Source organism: Lynx canadensis, chromosome D4, assembly GCF_007474595.2.
Source record: "Lynx canadensis isolate LIC74 chromosome D4, mLynCan4.pri.v2, whole genome shotgun sequence".
Classification (NCBI taxonomy): Eukaryota; Metazoa; Chordata; class Mammalia; order Carnivora; family Felidae; genus Lynx; species Lynx canadensis.
Window position 1 is genome coordinate 84,417,060 of NC_044315.2, and position 23,745 is coordinate 84,440,804.

A 23,745-nucleotide genomic window follows, 5' to 3' on the forward strand; every position below is an offset into this window, starting at 1 on the left:
AAAACTAATACAAGGCAGTAAAGAAAGAGGCTGTGGAATCTCACACATTTGGATTCAAATCCTAAGCAGCACTTACTCTTTCTGTAAAGCTTTGGTTTCCTTACCCGTACAACAGTAATAATAATGTCCCTTCACGGCAGTGTTGTGAGGGTTGACAAGGGTCCACTACAGGACGCGATATAAAATAGGAACTCAATAAAACATAGTTATGGTGATAATGACAAAAACTTTACGTAAAAAGGAGTTTAAATCCTTTAGGCTAGATTTACATGAATTTTGTTTCTGAACTAAAACAATATCATAATAATTCCTTATTTGAATGCTATGCACTTAATAAGATAGAGGTTACCAGAGCTGAAAAAACCCCCAGCAAGTTATTGTTTTGATGTCATAATTAGGAAGGGAAAATGAAAGTCAGCAAAACCCCAGTTTTAGACAAGTGGTTATTATATTTTCTTCTTTCCACTGTGGAAAAAGGCCTTCCTGTTGAAGAAGGCAGTGAAATTTTATCACAGCTATTGCTATTCATAAATCTTATATCTATTTTAATTCAATCTGGCCCTAGCCTCTGAGTCGCTGCACCACAATTTGATTACTATAACCATACTTTTTAACTGCTGTCAGGAAAGACAGCGCCTTATACAAACATCTGCCGGAACACATGCCTGCGTTCTCCAGCACCAGCCCTAAATCACGCTCTGGTGATGAATCTTTATCTGACACTAATACTTTTTAACTTCATACAGACAATTAAAATGAATTGTAGCTAAATGCACATATAACAAATCAATTTAATCTTTGGTTGCATAGTAGCATCTTTTGCAAATTTCCTAAACTTACTTTCTTACATGTATCTTTGTCTAGGTGTTAAAACTTCAATTTAACAGAAAGGAGTGGAGATATTAATAAAACACAGCTCTTATGATACTGCCATGTAGTTGCAAGCTTCAAAGAGTAATGACATTTGAAATTCGTCACTGCCATCTAAAAAAACTTCCACATTTATGTGTTTAGAGTGCCACGCTGAGCTCCATAATAAGAGTGACCAAAGTTAAGTCTCTGCTCTCTAGGAATTAATACAATCACAATTCAGACAAACCCACCTATGATGACAAACTGGATGAACATCATTGCCGCCTCCACACTCCCACGGTCTCTACTCCACTACCAATCACATTTACTCTACAGTTACTTCTTCATGGGTCTCTTCATCTGCTTAATCAGATGCACTTGATGTCATGGACCACTGTCACGGTCCCCAGCACGGGCATAACACTGACTGTGAAGTATGGTTCCTCCACTGGTTGGCCATATGGCCACTCTTACCTTCAAATTCCTCCAGGGCAGTTAGTCTTGTCTTATTTATCAGTGCCTAGCACAGAGCCAGTATGTAATAAACATTTGAAATGAACCAGTACAGTATAGATGCTTAGTAAATAATTTCTTGGCTGGATAGACAAATGAATCCACTCTGCACAGCAGGAAGATCAGGGGAAATAAAAAAGCACTTGTGGGACATATACTACCTTCTATGTATAAAGCATTGCCCCCTTCCCCAGCCCTAGTATTGCATTTCTTTTTTTACATGTAAGAAAATTGAGGCTTACAAGATGCAGTAACTTACCCAACAGGCACAATGACAATAAGGTCTGAACCAGTCTGTACGATATCAAGTGCATGCATAGAGGAAAAATTCTTTTGTTTTTAAATTTAAAATTTTTTCAATTATTAGCAGTGTTTTTTGTGCCCTCCATAACCATCGCTACAAAAGAGTGTAGGAAAGACAACTGTGGTACTAGAACAAGGAAAAGGGAGTTGAACATCAGCTCTGCCGCATACTAGTGGGGCATTCTTGAGCAAATCACTTTCTCTTTCTGAGCTTCAGGGTCCTCACTGGTAAAACGGAGATAACACTCCTGGCATCACAGCTTTGCTATGATCAATTAAAAGAGGAAAGTACCAACATACATGTGGAAGATCAAAATTTCAAGAGTTCATGTTTTCCCATCTGTAACCTACTGATGTCAATCACCTCCCCAATCGCAAAACAATGGAACCTTAAAACCAAGAGGAATCCAAAAGATCATCCAAGTTAAGTTCCTCATTCTAAATAAGCAGAAGCTTGGGGCACCTGGGTGGCTCAGTTGAGTGTCTGACTCTTGATTTCAGCTCAGGGATCTCAGTTTGTGACACCGAGCCTCACGTCGGGCCCCGCGCTGACAGCGCAGAACCTGCTTGAATACCCTCTCTCCCTCTCTCTCTGCCCTCTCTCTCAAAATAAATAAACATTTAAAAAATTTAAATAAATAAATAAATAAACAGGTAGAAAGTGAGGCTCAGAGATGGGAGGTGACTTGTCCCAGACCCCATGGCACTACCAAAGCTAAAGCTCACATTTTCTTTTTCTTTTTTTATTTCTTTTTTAATGTTTATTTATTTTTGAGAGTCAGAGAGCAACAGAGCACGAGATGGGGAGGAGCAGAGAGAGGGAGTCACAGAATCTGAAGCAGGCTCCAGGCTCCGAGCTGTCAGCACAGAACCTTATGTGAAGCTCGAACTCACGAACTGAAAAACTGACATTTTCTGATTCCACACCTGTGTTCTTTCTACCATGTTGTTTTCTAGTCCCGGAAATCAAGTTTCCATTTTGTGATATGAATGCCAGCAAGAATGAAAATAAAAATCTCTGAGAATAAGAACACTTAGATTCTATGCCCGGCTGAGTGACCCTAAGCTGTCATTTGATTTCTCTTACCTAGTTCTCTTCAAGACAGTAACATCAGGGCCTAGTACTTTGAGGGACAAGGAAATCGCTCTACTGCAAATTACAGAGTAGGGTGCCCTAGATGCGGAGGCTCAGTGTAAAACCCCACCACGCCTAGCCTCCCCACAACCAACAAGGATTATCTCCTAGGCTTTCTTCCTTGGGACCCTCAGTGCTTGATATACAGTCCAACCAGATTTCATCTGCTAATCTGGTATTTCTTTAGCTAGGAAGAAGATAGTGCTACACCAGTAATCTTGTTACAACATAAATATGTCTGTGTTTTACTTTCAGCCCTCTAACCTCCAAGAATTACAATCAATATACTTTCTTAAATGACACCTGACATCTGCCTCATCTAAAATTACTCTCTCATTCATTTTCTCCTCTTAACAGCCTGGTGAGCTGGGTTGGGCATCTGAGAGTACACAGCCCATCTCAGAGAAGAGGTGACCAATCTCCAGGGCAATTCTTCAGCCAGAGTTCCAAAGCTGGCTGTGAAGTGGGAACAAAGAGAAGGCTTCTGGCTCCCAGCCCACTCTCATCTCAGAGACCCCTGCCTCAGATGACCCAAATACAAACCAAACAAGCAGGGTATGCTGCACACCCCTCCCCCACAAAAAGAACGTGTAGTAACTTCAAGGATGTGGTAATAAGCTGTGATCTGCAGTCACCAGGCCCAAACCAGCTCACAAAGGTAACATCTGCTTCATCCTCAGCCCTCTTTCGGTGCATCCTAATTCAGGGATGGAATCATCTTCCATTCAGTTCCATTGGATCAAGGTATTGCCCTTGAAACCCTTTTCTCCCCTATTCCCTGACATGTAATCCATCATCAAGTCTTAGCACTTTTACTTACTAACATCTCTGGAATTCAAACACTCCTTCTACATCACCAATAAGCAAACCCAAGTTACCATCTCTCCTAACTGGACCACTGCAAAAAGTTTCTTGATTGTCTCTCTGGCCTCAAAACCCCTTCTCAGGTTGTACTCCCTTCAGCACAGCCCAGTGATCTTTTCAAAACATAAATCTGATTACCTTATCTCCTCATTTAAATTTGTCAAAGGTTCCAATATTCTTAGGTTAAAGAGGACACGGCCACCGCCATACATGGTCTGGCCCCTGCAGCTTTACCTTGTACCATACTCTGCCTCACCCTGAGTCCCCAGTCACACAGCCTTCTTTCAGTTCCTCAAAACTGCGAAGCTACCCCCTTGCCTCAGATCCTCTATTTGTCCTTTATCCTCCCCCTTCACCAAGTTAGCTCTTACTCATCCTTCAACTCTCAGATCAAAAGTCACCTTCACAGGGATGCCATCCCTGAGACCTTAGACTAGGTCAGATGCCCTTATGATAATGCTCTGAAGGCCCCAACTACCTTTCTTGGAACTTAGTAATTATTAGCTGTGGGTATACGATGATGGCAATTTTGCATTCAGTCGGGTGATTATTTACATAACATCTATCTTCCTGCCAAGAGAGTAAGTTCCAAGGTCAGAAACCAGGTGCGTTTTTGCTCACCATGTATCCAGATTTTACTTCACAGTGTCTGGTACATAGTAGGACCTCACTAAACACGGAGCAAATGAATGGCAATGTGGGAAAATAAAGGAAACTAGTAAGTCTCTCAGCACTGTCTGTGTACCAGGCACTTTGCTATTTATGCATTTCCCATTTTCATTAAATCCTTGTGACAACATTTAAAGACATCATTAACTTCATTTATACATATGAAAACAGGCTCAAAGAGGCAAAAATGACTTGCCTAATATCACACAGCAAGTAAATGGCAAAGTCAGATTTCTAATCCAGGCCTGCAAAATTCTACTTTCCTTTGAAAACCCTCTAAAGCCAATGGTCAATCCTACCTCTAACAGGAATTTCTGGAAGATTGTTCCACAACCAGAGGAAGCCACTACAGACTGGAAGAAACAGGGCCGAGACAGAAAGCTCAGAATGGAATCAACTAGTTTTAAGAATTCAGTCTCCAAAATTTAACTTCACAGTGGAATGATGAAAACACAGTCTTTCATTGTAAGATTCCTATTTAATTCGTTTTGAATGCCACCCAGACAGATATCCCAACATCTCTCCTTGGGATTTCCTGTATAATGTCAAGCAAAAGGAAGAGAAGTGCATTAATACAATGGTAAGGGGAAAATAATCTTACTAAGAGATGTTTTTAAATTAATGAATTTGGTCCTTCTATTAGTAGAAAGAGGTAGTATAAAGAGGTAGTGAACAGCTACTATCTTCCTTTAGAAATAGAACAGACTAATAAAAACTGGTCTATGAAAAAGAAGACTAACAGAATGCAGTCACAGAGATAAGAGGCCAAAAGAATAACCACGAAAATGATGTTGGGACTTAGTCTCCTTTATTAAAAAGGTATGTAAGATGAAGCCAATCAATGGAAGAGCTAAGTAGCCCCTAACTCAAAACACCCTGCCATCTTAAATTTGTCTCTCAATGGGTGCAAACAAGTGAACCCCAGGAGCACTTTCACTGAAAGGGTGGGGGCTGGTCAACTTGAGGGGTGGAAAAGAAAGAAACTCAAAGCCAGAAGGCTCTTAGGCTCAAGGCCACACCTCAGCTCAGGCAGCAGTAAACAAAAACTGCTGTCTAGAAACATAACTGGCAATAAAGTCCAGATTATAATTTTTTGGAAAGAGACCCTGAACTAATAAAGTAACTCCACATATTAGAGGGGACCATTTCCATTATAATAGCAAATATTCCAAGTTCAGATGTTCCTCTAAAGGCAATTTTTTTAAACATAATTTCAATTCGCTGACCTTTTCTGAGTTTGCCACATTTCTCAGCGACTTCATACTTTTCTGAAAAGTTTTAAGTGACTTTCTTTGAAGAGAGCTATTTAATGCCAATGATTGTAGAAAACATTTGTTCATAATTATCCAGACATAGACTGGAACAATGCTGAAACAAGAGCAGCATGCAAAAATGTATTTAAGGACTATCATCCCAAAATGCTGCTAAAAGCTATTAACCAGTATGTGTTAATTGCCACAGCATTCATATTAATTTTCACTTCAGGCTCGACATTGTGGAATATTTCCCCTGATACATTTTAAACAAAGTTTAATTTAAGGAACTGCTTCTATCAACACTTATGAAAATTAACAGCCAAGCAATTAGCACTCATGAATTATCCCTTCCCCCATGCTCTCTGCAGCTTCAGTTAAAACAGTTTCTAACGGAGAAATGGTTACTTTCTAATAAGTTAACACAATCAAAGTCACAGTTGTCTAAATGAACAAGAACTGGTTCTGCTTTTTCAAGCACTTGTTAAGGCAAACGTTCTCCTTATAGTTAAAGTAGAATTTAGCTAAGGCAAATAAACATTTAACATTTTAGTAAACTGCCAAGCAATTACTAATCTAGAACTACCTCCTATCATGCTTTAAAAAAAAAGTCGCTACTCTCCCCCACAAAAAAAGGAAGTAATTACTTGTCTTCATCTTTCTATTTAAAGTTAAAGGCCAAAACCTCAAAACTTCACTGGACTCCCTGGACTTCACACAGCCCACCTTCACCCAGTCTGCTGCACATCTTGTTTAACGATGCTATTTCTAAACTCCTGGTTTTAAGAACACATTTCCTCTGAATCCTGTCAATAATCTAATGAAGTACACAGAAAAGACAGCATCACTGGCCCTCATCCTTTACACAGAGAAAGGAGCAAAAGTGGGGTATTTGTTGAGTCCTTCTGTTATGTGCTACATGTCTTGGTAAACAGACCTTATCTCAATTGATCCTCATAAGGAAGACACATTATCATCATCTCAACCCACGGAGGAGGACTGGAGCTTCATGAGGTTAAGAAACTAGCCTGAGGTCGCATCATAAGTGGTGGAGTCAGGATTCAACTTAGGTCTTACTACAAAATAGGTCTACTTACTAAGTAAATTACACTGCTTCTCTTGTGCTCGGTGCTCTATCCTAGTATTATCTTATGTGATGGTCACATCAGCCTTGTGAGGAAGGAACTCTCATTTCTTTTATCAGTAAAGAAACTGAGGTTTGGAGAGATGGAAAACCTGAGCAAGAGGTCACAACTAATAATCGGCACCATTTCTTAATAGTAACTATAATGACAGGAAACGAGTACCTTAAATTCTAATGGTCTAATGAGGATAATATTTGCAAACTCAGTTTAATCAAAATAGTGATGACATACTAGCAAAAGTTTCTCAAGTAAGCGACATGGCATGGAACGTAAAGGGTTAGATACCTGCAAAAACACGGCCTCATTTGAAACAGACAGAAACACAAGGCAGAAATCCACATATTTAGGGATACTTAAATCAGTGCTGAGTGCTTACTGTGTTATCAGTAGAGCTCACTCCTTCATCACCTCAAAACAACTCCTTGCCACACCCAACATATCCCACATACAGTGAAATCAGCACTGGGACAAGAAGTTTTCTGACTGTCTCAATGTCCAGAACAGAGATTTTGTGTTGTTAATTAGGCTACCCGAAGTCTTGTTTTCAACAAGCCCAAAAAATTCAGGCAGATGGCTGAGCCTGGTTTTGCCTGGTCTGACTAAGCATTCCCTCAAACCACTTACAATCTATCTTGGGCTTTTTACAAACGATCAGTATAATTGATCAATAATTGATCAATAATTGATCATAATGATCAAATTGATCAATAATCAGTGAATCTAAAACAGGCCACAGATAGCAATTTACCAAAGAGATAACATAAACATAATTAACCTGATCCAAAAAACTGTCAAAATTACAACAAAGCACATGCCTAAGCACAGCCTTTCCCTCTCAACTGTATGTCTCCAAGAAATTATTAATCAACCACAATTTTTAGAAATGAAATTATTAAACTGCTACAAGAACCAAAAATTATTTGAAAGTATTCACATCAATTTAGCACAAAAGCTAAGAGATGCTTACCCTCAGAATCACTAAAACCAACAACAATCCAGTTCGCACAAACCGTTAAAGACACTAGACATGCCAGCTTAACCGCAATGTAATTGTAAAGTCATACCAAAAACAAAATCTTTTTCAAATCTGACGCTAGTTTAATCTTAAGGAGGATTTCACAGCAGTTAGTCTCTTGAGGAAATACATAATTAAGTAGTTTTTTAGCATATTTAATTAGACCCCAAACTCTTCCCTGTCCCCTTCTCTCCCCAATTATGTACCATTTGCCCAAGAGACCTAAGCAACTCAGTTAATTATGTAAATAAGGCAAGCGTTATTCCCAAGAAAAGCATTGTGAATATTTGTACATGAAAAAACTGTACATATTTTAGTGGCTTTAACAAACCTTTGTGGGGGAAAAAAATAAGGGACTACCAAAGTACATGAAAAATCCTTATATTTGAGGCAAAAAGCATGGAGTTCAATGACAAGATGGTGAATCATTAAAACAGGACACTCATTTCACTTGTTAAATATGAGCTGAATAAAAATAAAATAATTTTAAGTTACAACAGTAACAAAAATTTAGTGCTGAACGTCAAATGATTTATGGGAAGAATCAATCTGGAAATTATTAAAGTCGACTCTCACAGAAAAGGCTTTATTATCAAGGGGTTGACATGATCTTAACTCTAGAGGCAGCCATGGTGCTGTTATAACTACTACAATCCCATTATTATGCAATCACAAAATGCTAATTTGATCATTTTGAGGTGTTATTTGAATAGTCATTTTAATTTCTAGGTTACAAAAAGGCTTGACTCAAGTATAATTCTCTATTAATCATTGAGATGTCATTGAATATCATATTGATGCATTTCACAAAGATAAAGAAAGACTAATTTAATATGTACAGTACAATATCCTTCAAATATTAGCCACTTTCATTACGTATCTGCCAAATGCATCAATATTAAATAATAGATGAGAACAAGGGTTTAATTGTATTTTAGCAATTGTAATATGTAGGATAACAATAAAATAGCATAGCATCATAAGATAGACTTATCGATATATAAATCTTTCTTAATCAAAGTGTAATGGTGACTGCCCCATGTACACATCCTTTGCTGATTACAAATAGATCTGATATGACAAAAGCATCCAGAGTCTTAAATGTAAACACATCTAGCAAAAGTAATTCCTTTGTGACTGAGGAAATGGCTTCTTCACAATTTTTAAAAAATTTCTCCTGGCACTTTAAAAGTTAGATATATACCAAGAACACTTCACAACTTTCTGTCAAATCCAAAGCTAAGTAATTTATAATAAAATCTAATGTATAATGAGAGTTCTAGGACATAATATTTTAAGAGATCTATGCTATTTTGTTGGCATCAAAGCATTATTACATAGTAATTATTCCGGCAATTATGCCCTCAAACAATGAGATGGGATCAGGCAATGGAAGCAAATAAATTCCAGCCCTATAACCTAAATCCAACAATAACTTCTCACATATCTAAATGAATCAATGGTTGTTTAAAAAAAAAAAATCCCCTACAGTCCAATTCTCTGTTTTCCAGAGGCTGACATTCCTGTCCCCTAGAGGGATCCATCCTCCTCTTTGCTACATTCCACAGGAAGAAACAGGAGCGGTGGCAGGGGCAGGCTAAAGAGGAGCTTTACATCAATACAATCTCTAATTTACTCAAGGTACTTGCAGAGGTTTTTTGGAGGCAACTCCTGAGCATATTAGTATCTTTATGTAACTTACGCATTTTATTTCTAGTTCTTGCTCTCCTTTCCCACCAACATCAATAACCTCACTTGCCCATGGCCATATATGCTTACTTAAAACTATGGAAACATGCTGGACTGGCTGAGAAAGTGTTTTGAAGAGAAAACATCTTGCTCAAAGATGACAACTGACCACAACAGCACCTAACCAGAAATTGAATATGAAAAATGCAAACATAAGCACAGAGCTGTATGTTTATTAATTGCAATGGTGTTAAAATAAGACAAATTGTACACAACTCCCAACAAGCCATACTCAGCACCCCCCACCACTACCAGACAGCAAATATAATGGCAATAAATATAAAAATCAACTGCTACTGTCGCCTGAAAGAAGCCCAGCTCAGCTTAGCACAGAAACACAGAATGGCAGGGAATGTGGGGGGCCGGGGGGGTGGGGGGGGTGCTGCACATGGAACTATGCTCCGCCTACAACAGTGGCCATTTTTCTAAAAGGAAAACAGACATGCTTTAATTTTACAACTACAAATTGTTAGAATAAACAGAAAAAACTCACCCTGCAGTGAGTGTCAAACAAGATTCCCTACAATGAAATACAGTCATGCAAACAATGGCCTAGCATTCTGAAATGAAGCTCGAAGCTCAACAATTTCTGCAGTTATAATGAAGAGTCAGACCAAAACAATGCAAACTGCCTCCCAGAACCACTTTCAAAGCGTTCCCAGCACAATCAGGCTTTGACGAATCACAACCCAACTAACCCAAATCCTCAAGTATACTCTTGGAAGATAAAACAGGGGAAAAAACACGCATACAAATATCTCAAGACTACTTTTGTTTTAATCCCTCATCAAACATATTGCTGTGGAAACAATATCAAGCCCAAATGCAGACTTTTTCACATCTTCAGTCTTAGAAAATGTGAGGGACATTTTTGAAAACCGAAATTTAATAATAATACCAACAAAACAATTCCACTCAATTGAGGTTTTATTTAAGGGGACAAAGTTTTACTTTTACTTACCTTGCCATCAAATTTGGAATACTCATTAAAGGGGTTATTCAGCTGTAGAGGGCACTGCTCCAGTCGTACAGATAATATTGACTGCTTTCCAGAACTTGGAGGTTTCTCTTTGAGGGACTTTTTTTCAAATAGTGACTTTAACTCCTGGGCTGTGATACAAGAGGAAGATAAAAACATCTTTGTGATTACACACAGAGAGACAGCCTGTCTACCTTCCCTAGCAAGTCTTCCTTGGAATCCTAAGGAGGGAGTGTCCGGGGCATATTCAGGTCTGATGTGTGCAAAAAGCCTCACATATACTTCGATGCTTGCACCCTGAAAAGGCAGAGCCCTGAAATACGATCAGGTCAGGACTGTCAATTTAGAAGGACTAGGGCTTAAGGAGTGGGGCAGACTCAAACCGACAGAGCAGCCATTCTGTAAGAAGAGCATTCACAGCTAAAGGACCTGAGCTTTGGCCTGGCTTTGCCACTAAGAGATATGTGATAGACAGTTCACTAACGCTTTCTGGGCTCACTGAACTGGATAAGCTTGAAAATCTCTCCTGGTTCTAATACTGTGGGATTTTGGAATTCCAGTTCTTTAGGGTGAAGGTCTACATCTTAATCCTCTCATATTCTCCAGTGACACCTAGCACAAAATCTAGAAGACAAAGATGAGGAGGAGGAAAAGGAAAAAGAATTAAAAAAAAATTTTTTTTTAACGTTTATTTATTATTGAGAGACAGAGCAAGACAGAACATGAGCATGGGAGGGGCAGAGAGAGGAGAAGACACAGAATTTGAAGCAGGCTCCAGGCTCCGAGCTGTCAGCACAGAGCCCGATGCAGGGCTCGAACCCACCAACTGTGAGATCATGACCTGAGCTGAAGTCGACGCCCAACCAACTGAGCCACCCAGGTGCCCCAGGAAAAAGAATTTTTATAATAATAGCAGCTAACGTTTATTGAGCAAGCCAATGTACCTCAATTACTCCTCCTAACAAGCCTATGAAGTGGATACTGGCATTATCTTAATTTTGTCAGTGTGGAAACTGAAGCCTAGAATACTTTGATTAGCCTTAGGCCAACACAGCTAAGAAATAGCAGAGCTAAGACTTGCACTCAGGCAAGGCTCTTAGCCATTAGACTAATGAACAAAGTTGACCCTCAATAAATTTTATTGCATGAATCAGTGAATAAAATAATGATTGAAGGAATTCAGATTAATTATTAAATCAGAATCTTTAGCTCTTACTCGTTAGTGAATCAAGACAAGTTAATTCCATATATTCTCATAGATCATTTAAGTGTCCATATTATCCTGAATATCATTTAAGGTGGTAGATACATAAGTACATGGAGATCTATTATACTCTCCATTTCTGTGAGTATTAGAAAATTTCCATACCTAAATTTAAAAATAAATCGATCTTAGATCTTAAAATCTGCAATGAGGGCCGCTCTGGGAGGCTCAATTGGTTAAGTGTCTGATTCACATTTTTTTTTATTTTAAAAAAATGTTTATTTATTTTTGAGAGAGAGAAAGAAAGAGAGGGAGACAGGATCTGAAGCGGGCTCTGTGCTGACAGGAGACAGCTTCATGCGGGTCTCAAACTCATGAACCACAAGATCATGACCTGAACCAAAGTTGGATGCTTAACGGACTGAGCCATCCAGGCACTCTAAGCATCTGACTCTTGATTTTGGCTCAGGTCATGACCTCACAGTCATGAGATCTAGTCCCATGTCAGGTTCCATGCTTGCTTAAGATTCTCTCTCTCCCCCCTCCAAAAACAAAAAACAAAAAAACTGCCATGAATAGGTTCAACCCCATTCCATTCTTGAACATAGCCAAACTGAACTTAGATCAAACAGAACTCTGAAATAGTGACTTAGAACTTCTAAAACATGTTACTAAGACCATCTTTTCAACAAACCAGTAGAACAAATTTATCAAATAAGGTCCTATAAATTTAAGTGGCAAACCAGAAGAAAAGGATCTAATTCTTTTTTAAAATGAGGCACATATTTAATTTCAGAATCTGAATATATACGTTCAAATAATCAACAGATATTAACTGCACATTTGAAAAAGTTTTAGACTATTAAAGTGATATTTTAAATATTACAAGTATTATTCTGCACGTAATCTATTAATAATTTTATTGCTACACTTTGGAAAGGAATAACCCTTTATTAAATACCTACTATGGGCCAGGAACAATGCTAGGTGTTTTCTCAACTTGTCCTCTCGACAGTCTTAAGAGCTGGGTTACAACTAGCTCCATCAACAAACTGAGTTTAGGAAACGTAAGTAACTTATCAAAGTTACAGAACTATTATCAGTAAGGGTGTGAAGTGATGATAGATTAACTCTTCCATTCTCAGACTAATTCTAATTCACACTTAGAATTCTCTCCTCAACTTCTGACATTTTCCATCTCCCTCCCATCCATCCTTCTGTCCATCCATCCTTCGTCATGGAGACAGAGAAACAACCAAAAGAGAACTTCTGCCTACCTTCCCCTCCTATTACAGCGGGTGAACTGCCTAGGCCCATACCTCAGGCCAGCTCCTCCTTTGCGCACTCAGGGGCTAACTTCTTGCTGACTCAAGGGCATCACTCAAGCAATTTTCTCTGATTTTTGGTTTTTCCTCCTACTGACTGGGTCGACTGCATCAGCACACAAAGATACTGAAATACTGCTCGTTTAAAAAAAAAAAATCCTTCTTTGATCCTGTACTCCCAGTTACTATGCCACTTTTCTGCTCCTCAAAATGCTGTGTTCTTGCTGTCTGGTTCCTCCCCTCGCTTTCCCTCAAACCCACTGCAATCAAGCACTTGGGTTCCCCACACTCCTCAAAAGCAGTTTGCGAGGTCACCAATGACCCCTTATTGCTAAATCTACTGGTCCATTTTGAATCCTCATCTTTCAAGACTTCGTGACAGCATTTGAAACAGTTCATCACTCACTTCTTTTTGAACCAGTTTTTTCACTTGGTTTCCAGGGCTCCATTTGATCTGGTTCTCATCCTATCTTCCAGGTTACTCTTTCCTAGTTTCCTTGCCAATTCCTCATATTCCCCTCAAATCTTTGGCATTCCCCAAGTCATACTATTTGGATCTTTTCTTTTCTGTACTTACATTCATACCCTTGGTGATCTCGGCCAGCCTTCTGTTTTAAATATAATCAACAAGAAGAGAAGCTAAATTGTGGTAATACAAATCAGAACAATAGCTGCCTATGGGGAGTACCCCAACTAGAAAGAGGCACGAGAGAACTTTCTGGGGCACACAAATGCTCTATACTTGATTGGGATGCTAGTTACACAGGTCTGTATGCTTGTCACAAGTCACTGAACTGTATACTTAGTATCTGTACATTTCAGTATATAGAAGCATACCTCAATAAATAAATAAAAAGGGAAAGCCTAAATAAATATCATCTACATGCTGATAACTCCCAAATGATTATTCCTAGACCTAAACATTCCCTGAAATTACGGACTCACATATTCAGCTTCCTATATGGCACCTCCTCCACTTGGATATTCAATAGGTGTTTCAAACTTTATATGTCCATAACGGAACTCTTGATCTTGCCCCAAATCTGCCCCTCCCACAGGCTTCTCCTTCTCAGTTAATGGCAACTCAATCATGTTAGGCCAAAAACATCTCCACTCTTTTCTTTCTCTCATATCTAACATCCTATCCATCAACAGAAATTTCAGAATATATCCAGAACCATCTCCAAAGTTACCAACGCTGGATTATTACCACTACCTTCAAACTGATCTTGTTTCTGCCCTTGCCTCCCCCAGGCCCACTCCTGCCAGTCTCTTCCCAACACAGCAGCCAACAGGAGTCTTTTAAGATGTAAATTATAAACGTCACAGTAAGAAGAAAACAATATGACCACACAAAATAAAAACATTTTTGTATGGTAAAAAATTAGCAAAGTAAAAAGAAAAAAGACAAACTAGAAAAAAATAAAGGTTAATATTCTTAATATATAAAGATTCTAAAAGTAGAGAAGACAGTGACCAACAATTCTACAGAAAAATGGATAAGAAATATGAAATGTCCACAGAAAAGGATATTCAAATGGTTCTTAACAAATGGAAAGATGCTCAACCACATTAATAATAATAATATGCCGAGATATACATCTATCAAATTGGCAAAAATCTAAAAGTTTACAGCTGTGAGGAAATAACATTCTGTACCTTATTACAGGAATGCAAACTAGCAAAACACCTACGGAAGGGAATGTGGCAATATCAAGGGAGATCACATATTTACCCTATGACCCAACCATACCACTTCCAGGATTCTTAGATACACTGGGAAAAATAAACACAACACAACACAATGCATTAGGCTACTCACTGCAGTGTCATTTTCAACACCAAAAACCTGAAAACACTCAAACTTCCTTCAAAAGGAAACCAATTGGCTAAACTATGGCACCTCCATATCATGGCTTATTATGAAGCTGTAAAATGGAATGAAGCCTATCTCTATATATTCACCAGAGTAATTCCCAAGATGTGTTGCTAAGTGAAAAAAGTATTGCATAAAATGGTGTGTACAAAATGCTATTTATAACCTAAAAAGAGGGGTATATGAATATAAATATGCTTACACATAGATTTAAGCGAACAGAAAAACCAAAACCTTTTTAAAAATGACTATGAATAGAAGAGACAAGAACTGAAGCTAAATTTCCCTGATTTTACCTTGTTTTATGTACTCAACTTTGAAACCATGTACATTTTATATATTTCTTTAAAAAAATTAGAAGTGCAATTTCTAAAAATAAAAGCAAAGGCAAATGAACCCAAGTGTAATATTGAGTTGGCATTTTAACTACAAAGACAGGAGTTATTTTAAGTAACTTTATCACACAGCAATTTGTACATTCCCTAATAGAACATATCAAAAGGGCAAAAAAAGAAAAAATTATCTATCTATCTTCAACTGTTTTTAGTAATCATAGTGTTAGTAATGACGATGATATCTCTATTCTGGAACCAGAACTTTCAGCATAAGAAACAGATACATAAACATAAAATCAGAAAAGTTAAGTAAATACTCTATAATCCTAAATTCATACAGAAATTATCAACATTAACTCACAATATACTTCCTCTTAAAAAATTTATTTTTTTCTGAGCTCTATCCCCTGAAATGCCTACAAGGAAAAAAATAAAATTCAGTGAGCACCTCTAGAGTTCAAGTTCTGGTCTCTCAATGCCATTTATCCCTAAAAAATAATCAAGACTCTAAACAAATGGCTAATTCCAGATACGGAGAAGGAAATATTTAAGAATCAAGCATTTATCCTGTCTTCTGGTAGGGATTATATCTGAGAATAACGAAATAATAGATCAGGAAAAAATGTTCTTTATATGAAGACCAATAAAATTAGAAATCACTATTTTGCAACTACTAATGAAATAATTAATCTAGGTAATGCCCACCAATGACCACTAAAACCATTAGAAGAAAAAGCTGTTGGGATGGATGAATGACACCTACTAATAATAATTAATAATGGATGAATGACACCTAACTCTAGCATCAACCTGAACATCACAAAATAGACAAGAAGACCTTCTATATAACCTGATATGATGCAATATGAAGTACAGATCAGCATGTACAAAATACCCTTAACAGAAATCAAACTTCAATCTGAGCAAGTTTCTAGATCTAACTACCTGTTTATAGGAAAAAGAGAGCCGAGGAACCTATTAAATGAGACCAAAGAGATACAATTAGCAAAATCTAGAATGTAGGAAATTCTACAGGACACATGACCCAGTTTCTTAAATAAATTACAATGAAAAAAAGTAAAGAAGAATCTACAGATTAAAAAGGAAATCAAACATATCAACCAAATGTATGGACCTCATATCTAGACCTACACGAACAAACTGGCAAAAGAAAAGAAAAATTTGAGACAGTGAGGGAAATGTTTGTTAATATTAAAGAATTCCTGCTAATTTTTTGGAGAGTAGTGGTATTACAATACCAGAAAACTACATTTTCTTATGTGTTAAAAAATACACAAGTATTGGGGCGCCTGGGTGGCTCAGTCGGTTAAGCGGCCGACTTCAGCTCAGGTCACAATCTCGCGGTCCGTGAGTTCGAGCCCCGCATCGGGCTCTGGGCTGATGGCTCAGAGCCTGGAGCCTGCTTCCGATTCTGTGTCTCCCTCTCTCTCTGCCCCTCCCCCGTTCATGCTCTGTCTCTCTCTGTCTCAAAAATAAATAAAACGTTAAAAAAAATACACAAGTATTTAGGTATGAAATTATGATAGTCGGAAATTGCTTGAAAATAATCTGGGGACGCCTAGGTGGCTGAGTCAGTTGAGTGTCTGACTCTTGATTTCAGCTCAGATCATGATCACAGGGTCATGGGATCCACATGTATGCTGTGCTAAGTAAGCGTGGAGCCTGCTTAAGATTCTCTCTCCCCCTCTCCTGCACTCCCGCTTGCGCGTGCTCTCTCTCTCTCAAAAAATAAATAAAAATAATCTGAGAGAGGAGGGGAGGTAAATGTATAAAAGAAGCAAGACTGGCCATATGTTGAAGCTGGGTGAAGGGTGTACAGGGGTTCATTATACCATTCTAGTCTACTCAGATTGCATCACTGTACCCAGAGTAAAAATTAAGTTCTGTACAAGATCCTCCATGATCTGCTCTCTCACTACTTCTCTGAGCCCACTCTTCCCCCTTTCCCCTCTACTGTAGTAAGTAAGCATCCTTCCTTGCTATTCTTTGAATACATAAGGCACACTTCTGTTGCAGAACCTTTGCACACGCTCTCCCTCATCTTAGGACACCCATTTTCCAATACCTTCCCAACTCATTCCTTCAGAACTCTGCTCAAGCATCACCTTCCGAAGAGGCCTTCCCTGATCATCCTATATAAAATTGCAAAATCCCCTACCTAGCATTCCTTACCTTCCTTGCCAGGCTGTATTTTTCACTATGCCACTTATCCCATTCTGACAATACTAGGTTTGCTTCCTGTCTATTTCCCCCACAAGATCCATGAGGCAGGGACTTTGTCTTGTTCACTGCTGTATCTTCTAAGTCTACAAGTGCCTAGCTGCCCCTGCATATTGTAGGAGCTCAAGAAATACTTGTTAAATGATTAACTGTGGACCAGAGAAGTAGAAAAAGTAGCTGTGGGGATAGGGAGGCAGAAGAGAGGGAGGAAGGAGCAAATGGGCACAAAGAAGTAGAAATGAGACAGGGGTTGGTAATGAGAGCCTTTCCTCCTGGTTCTAAGCCACTCATAAGACATAGTTGTACCTCCTGAGTTGCTCTACTGCAAGCTGCTTTTCAACATCACTTCTCTTTATCATTTGCAGCTGAAGAGTTCTAACCACTAGAAATAGTTGGAAGTCCCCAACAAACAGGGAACTGAAAAAACAATAGCCTAGAAATGTAATTACCATCAGTCTTATGAGAAAGCACATACTATAGCCTTCAGGAAGATGGTCATGCATATCAGAACTTCTAAGGATTCAGTGAGTGGCTGGCTACAAAACGGATATATAAAAACAACAGATTTCTTCACAAGAGCAGTAAGAAAGTTACGGGGAAGAGGATGCTAATTACAAGGGCAACACAAAATGCAAAACATCTGGAAATAACCTTAATAAATGTAAAAGTGCAGGAACACCATGGAGACAAGAAGACAAAACGGTGCATTTATGTACTACTTGTATATACAAAAAAGTACAAAAAAGATAAGATGTATGTTCAGAATATTTAAAATATATATACTTATATAAACAGAATCTAGAATAAATACATCAAAATGTTAACAGCAATTCCTCCAAATATGAGACTATTGGTAGCTTATTTTCATTTTCATATTTTGCTTCAGATTTCCTATAACAACATTTTCTTTTAATAAAACTTTCCTGAACGTTGGCCATCGCTGACACAGAGGAGGAAAGGAACAAGGGAACAGGGAATCTTCAACACCCAAAGCTCCAGAGCAGCTCCTTTCTGCCAACAGTACTGGAGAGAATAGGAGGCAGCAAGAAGATTATAGTCTTCGGGGTCAGACTGGCCAGGAGAATTCTGGCTTTGACATTTACTATTTGTAAGTAAGTAATGTGAAAAAGTTACTTAGCCTCTGGGGTCCAGTTTTCTCACATATAACACAGAAATAGTAATAGCTAATTTGCTGGATTTGTGTTAAGATGAAGCAAACTTAGCGGCTGGCATATTATATACCAGCGATTCCCAGTAATGGTTACTCATAAGAATCACCCAGGGAGCTTCTGAAAAATATAGACGGACCCCAATCCCTATCTTCTGAATCAGGAATTCCACATATATGTCTAGAAATTTATGCAGAAGCCATTATAACATGCACTTTTAGATGTATTTCTGATTTTTACACAGCCACTATATCTGCAAACTGTTGTTTTAAGAAATCAGTACTAGAAGTTACATAAAGAAAACTTCAGGAATATTCATAAATAACTGATTTACACTACATTGTTTTTGAGTTACTATTTGACTTTATGTGTAAATGCCTTTGTCTTCCCATTAGACTTCAAACTTCTTGAGGACAGGAGTCGCATATTCCTCCAAGCACCTAGCATAGAGTTAAGATGCACACAGAAGCGGGGCGCCTGGGTGGCGCAGTCGGTTAAGCGTCCGACTTCAGCCAGGTCACGATCTCGCGGTCCGGGAGTTCGAGCCCCGCGTCAGGCTCTGGGCTGATGGCTCGGAGCCTGGAGCCTGTTTCCGATTCTGTGTCTCCCTCTCTCTCTGCCCCTCCCCCGTTCATGCTCTGTCTCTCTCTGTCCCAAAAATAAATAAACGTTGACAAAAAAAAAAAAATTTAAAAAAAAAAAAAAAAAGATGCACACAGAAGGTATGAAAGAAATGTTTGTTAAATGAGTCAGTGAATAAGGGTAATAATACATTTTATAAAGAATATACCAACACCATTTTAAAACAATAAAATTAAGGGGCGCCTGGGTGGCTCAGTCAGTTAAGCGGTCAACTTGGGCTCAGGTCATGATCTCACAACTCGTGAGTTCAAGCCCCGCATCAGGCTCTGTGCTGAAGTTCAGGGCCTGGAGCCTGCTTCAAATTCCGTGTCTCCCCCTCTCTCTGCCCCCCACCCCCATCCATGCTCTGTCTCTCTCTCAAAAATAAATAAAACATTAAAAAAAATTTTTTTTTTAAACAATAAAATTTAAAATACCGAGGCTTGATTTGACACTGTTCCTGACAAAGCCATCTCCCAATAACCATCTTCACATTTATCCATACAGTTCTGGCTACAGAAATACTACAAGGATCTTAGTCTAAGGTATTCCATTTATCATGTGGTCTCAGGGCACATAAAGTATATATACAAAGTTCATAAAGAACTTCAGGGTATGGACCAGAAGGCTTCTCAGATCTCTTCCAACTCTTCAATGAAAAGGCTGCATTTCTGCTGTATTAAAGGATGGACTGGATTCAGACAGAATAACCGTGGAAGAAAAACATTCCAGGGGAGGTCATCATATTCATAATAATGATTCTTCTAGTAGGGAATAAAATAAAACAAAGATAAGAAAAACAGACAAAAGGATTTTAACAAAATGTAAAATGAGGGAATGAATAAATGATTACCTAGCCAAAATTCCCAATTAAGATTAAAAAGATCTGGCTGTGGCATTCCTTGCCAAAAAAAAAGAGTATGTGCTTGAGAAATGTGTGAAAACAGAGTAGCTGCTCAGTTTGCCAGGTAGCTGTGTAATGGACTGCTGGCTCCACTTTTCTAACACATTTCAGGACACCCAGAGTGCCAACCTGTGGTAATGGTGGAACCCACATGAACAGAGAATTCAAGACCATTCATTCCTCTGTGCGTTGACAAAGTTCACCGGCCTGGCCAGAAGCAAGGTCAACATTTCAGAGAGTGGCCAGGTATATTAAGAAGGAACTTTTTCAGCAATAAGATCACAGGGTCAATTACTGAAATCTGTGAGAGACAGAAATAAGAGAGATGGAAAATGAGGGAGAGAGAAGTATACACAAATAATGAATGGTATGGCTCCAAATGAAAGCAAAAAGGAGACTATTTCTCCAGCACATTTTTTTTTTTTAATATTTATCTGAGAGAGAGAACACGTGCATGAGCACGAGTGGGGGACGGGCAGAGAGTAAGGGAGGGAGAGAGAATCCCAAGCAGGCTTCATGCAGTCAGCACAGGGCCCGATGCAGGGCTCAAACCCACGAACCATGGGATCATGACCAGAGTTGAAGTCAGATGCTTAACCAACTGAGCCACTCAGGCGCCCCAATCCAGCACATTCTGTGAAACACTGAACAGAAGTTAAAGTGGATTAGACTTTTTTTTAATTTTTTTTTTCAACGTTTTTATTTATTTTTGGGACAGAGAGAGACAGAGCATGAACGGGGGAGGGGCAGAGGGAGAGGGAGACACAGAATCGGAAACAGGCTCCAGGCTCTGAGCCATCAGCCCAGAGCCCGACGCGGGGCTCGAACTCACGGACCGCGAGATCGTGACCTGGCTGAAGTCGGACGCTTAACCGACTGCGCCACCCAGGCGCCCCTAAAGTGGATTAGACTTTAAGGAACGAGTGGGAAATGTATCAAAATTTATTAGATGTGTCTGATTAGTAGATGTATCAAAATTTAAGTTGAAGAATTTATTTCTCACATTGCAAAGGGGATTAATGCTGTTATATCTGAGGTACTCTATTCATCCTATTTTTTATTTGTAATTGTTTTAAGATAAGGAAGCAAAGAAAGCAAAACAGAGGGTACCTGGAAAGATGAGTTTAGATAAACTGGCTCTATACTCATTAAGAAGAAATTAACAGAAAAAGCATCAAGATATATGAAAAATTCGAAAAAAGTGAACAAGATAAATATAAAGGTTTTCAGTTTGATAAATACAACAGAGAGAAGTATTAACTGGATCAACAGAAAAGGCCAGCCTAGAGAGATTTTTTTTTTTTAAGTATTAAGAGCAAAACTAAATAGACATTCCATGAGAACTATAGAAGTCACAGAAATGAGACATAAGAAAGAAGTGAATGAGATTTCTGGTTTACACAGCTGTCACTTAGACGCAACTATTAAGAAAATCATGCCGACTGAGCACACCTGGGTTTACAACCACAGCAGGAGAGAGCAATAACCACTTTATACAGTGTGGTTTAGCAGAAAGAGGTTGGCCTTTAGCTTCAGACAGTGGTATCCACAAAATACGGCTCCACGGCACTACCGCTTTCTAGCCTTGTAACGTTAGCAAGTTAAAGCTCACTGAGTCTCTGTCTCATCTGTCAACCACAGCAATATCTATATCTTTTAAGATCATTACATTGGAGGTAATGCGTGTAAAGGGCTTAGAATAGCACTAGGTAGGTGCTGATGTTAATACAATAATCACTAATATTGTTAGTTTTATAAATACTATGTAGCAATGGAGTCAGTCAACAAAAATTGAGTGGACATCTATTACATGCCAGGGTGGTTAGTAGGTGCTGGAAGAGAGAAAACAGAATGCAGACATTACTTTGAAAGAAGAAAAAAAAGAAAGTCTAGGACACACGATATAAACGTTAGAACATATTTCAATAGCTTTTTTTTAGGTGTTCTTGCTGAGATTGAAGATTTGAAAATATGTAATATGGCCAGCTTTTTAATACATATACCATATGAACACAGACTACAAATGCTGATAATACCCGCAACATACTGCTTGTTAAGCTAAGGGAAAAGAATCAGCATATATGCAAAAAAGATTATTACTGGGGTCACTAATGAGGCAAGAGAAAGTCAAGGTTGGAACTGCCAGGAAGAAATCTATAACCCAGAGGCCCATCCAAACCATAGGTATTCCTTGGCTTTAAGAACAAGGTACTGGCATGAGAGTTTGTACAAAATGTGCCTTGCACACATCTATTCCTGTGACCCACAATGAAGAGTGACCAAAAACACAAGACCTAAATGAACACACAGCTTCAGAGGGCAAAGGCACCCCAGTGAAAGCATTCAAAGCTCAAAACAAGAGGTATCTGCTCAGAGGATTTAAAAAGATGAGTTAAAAATAAAGCTCTCATATAATAATATAAACTACATATATAAATCTCAAGTTAACAATTAAAATTATTTCCATTTACCTGATTGCTTAGAATTTCTTTCTTTCCACTGAATATTTTTGCATTTGATCTGGTTTTGTCTCTCTTTTCGGAGTCGTTCTAATCTTTGAGCTTGAAAAGAAATATTATAACTATAAGTTTGTCAATGAAAGTTTACTATAAACAAAGACATAATTAACTACCTTTATATGAATAAAGATGTTTTATATTGCATATGTAGAGAAAAAGTCATAAAATTTTAAAGGTGGCACCCCTGAAAAGCAAATACCAACAAAAACATGAAAATATTCTTGATTTATAATTGAAATTAGAGGATATAAAACATTAATAGAGATCATAAAGATAGTATTAACATGGAAGAGAATAATAAAATGTGAAAACTTCTGTGATTAATATGACATTTCATTATATAAATCATTAATAACGGTCTTAAAGGAATTTTAATGCACAAATGAACTGAAGTGAATATTACATTACAGGAATAAAATTACTGTTATGAATTACTCTACCCGTTTCAAAAATTAAAGATAAATGAACTCAGACTAGACTATTAAAGTTTTAAATATAAAATCCTTTATCTAAAAATCATGAAAATTATAAAATGTCAAAGCTATATAAATTAGCATAGCTTTTCTTCAGTGGGTTGAAACAGTTTATAGGTAGTAAAATAAATGATTTGTATCTTTGTAACATTAGTCAAACCTTAAAAAGAATAATTTTTCTTATACAAAATTTTAAGATATGCTGAAAGGATTAAAAAGTAAAACCTTTGGTCACTAGGACACCCTACAATTGTAAGTATTAGCATCTAAGTGCTATCTTAAGAAATTCCAACAACAGTAACAAAAGCATCACCTAAAAATCCTACATTTGTGAGATCATATTACCACTGGCTGATCAACCTTCAAAAATCAGTGAATTGATCTCTTAAAGAAATACTGTCCAGCATATATTAACAACTGCTGCATATGGAAACCACAATGGAAAAGAAAGTCATAATTGATGCCATTTCTTGAGATCTGGCTAATCTTCAACTTCCTATCCTGGCACAATGCTAACAAAAAATAAATAAGTAAATTTCTCTTTCAAGGCAGGAAACCATACACACCTGCCTTGGCATTGTGATGGGGAAACTACCACTGA

The 23,745-nt window shown here is 38.1% G+C and overlaps 1 protein-coding gene across 8 annotated transcripts in view; it reads right to left on the bottom strand.

Moving 5' to 3' along the window:
- The window catches only part of MAPKAP1 (MAPK associated protein 1), a 245,090-nt gene that overhangs the window by 189,061 nt on the left and 32,284 nt on the right, over window positions 1–23,745 (bottom strand). For 6 of the 8 annotated variants that reach the window (XR_003964401.1, XM_030294471.1, XM_030294467.1 and 3 more), the window contains 2 exons: window positions 22,624–22,713; window positions 10,460–10,608 (listed from right to left, as the gene is read on the bottom strand). Coding sequence is in view for 5 of the 8 variants with exons in the window: in XM_030294471.1 (XP_030150331.1) it covers window positions 10,460–10,608; window positions 22,624–22,713 (239 nt within the window). In the remaining 3 variants the exon portion in view is untranslated. The remainder of the gene's footprint in view (window positions 1–10,459; window positions 10,609–22,623; window positions 22,714–23,745) is intronic. The other 2 variants (XM_030294469.1, XM_030294470.1) reach the window with 1 other exon arrangement.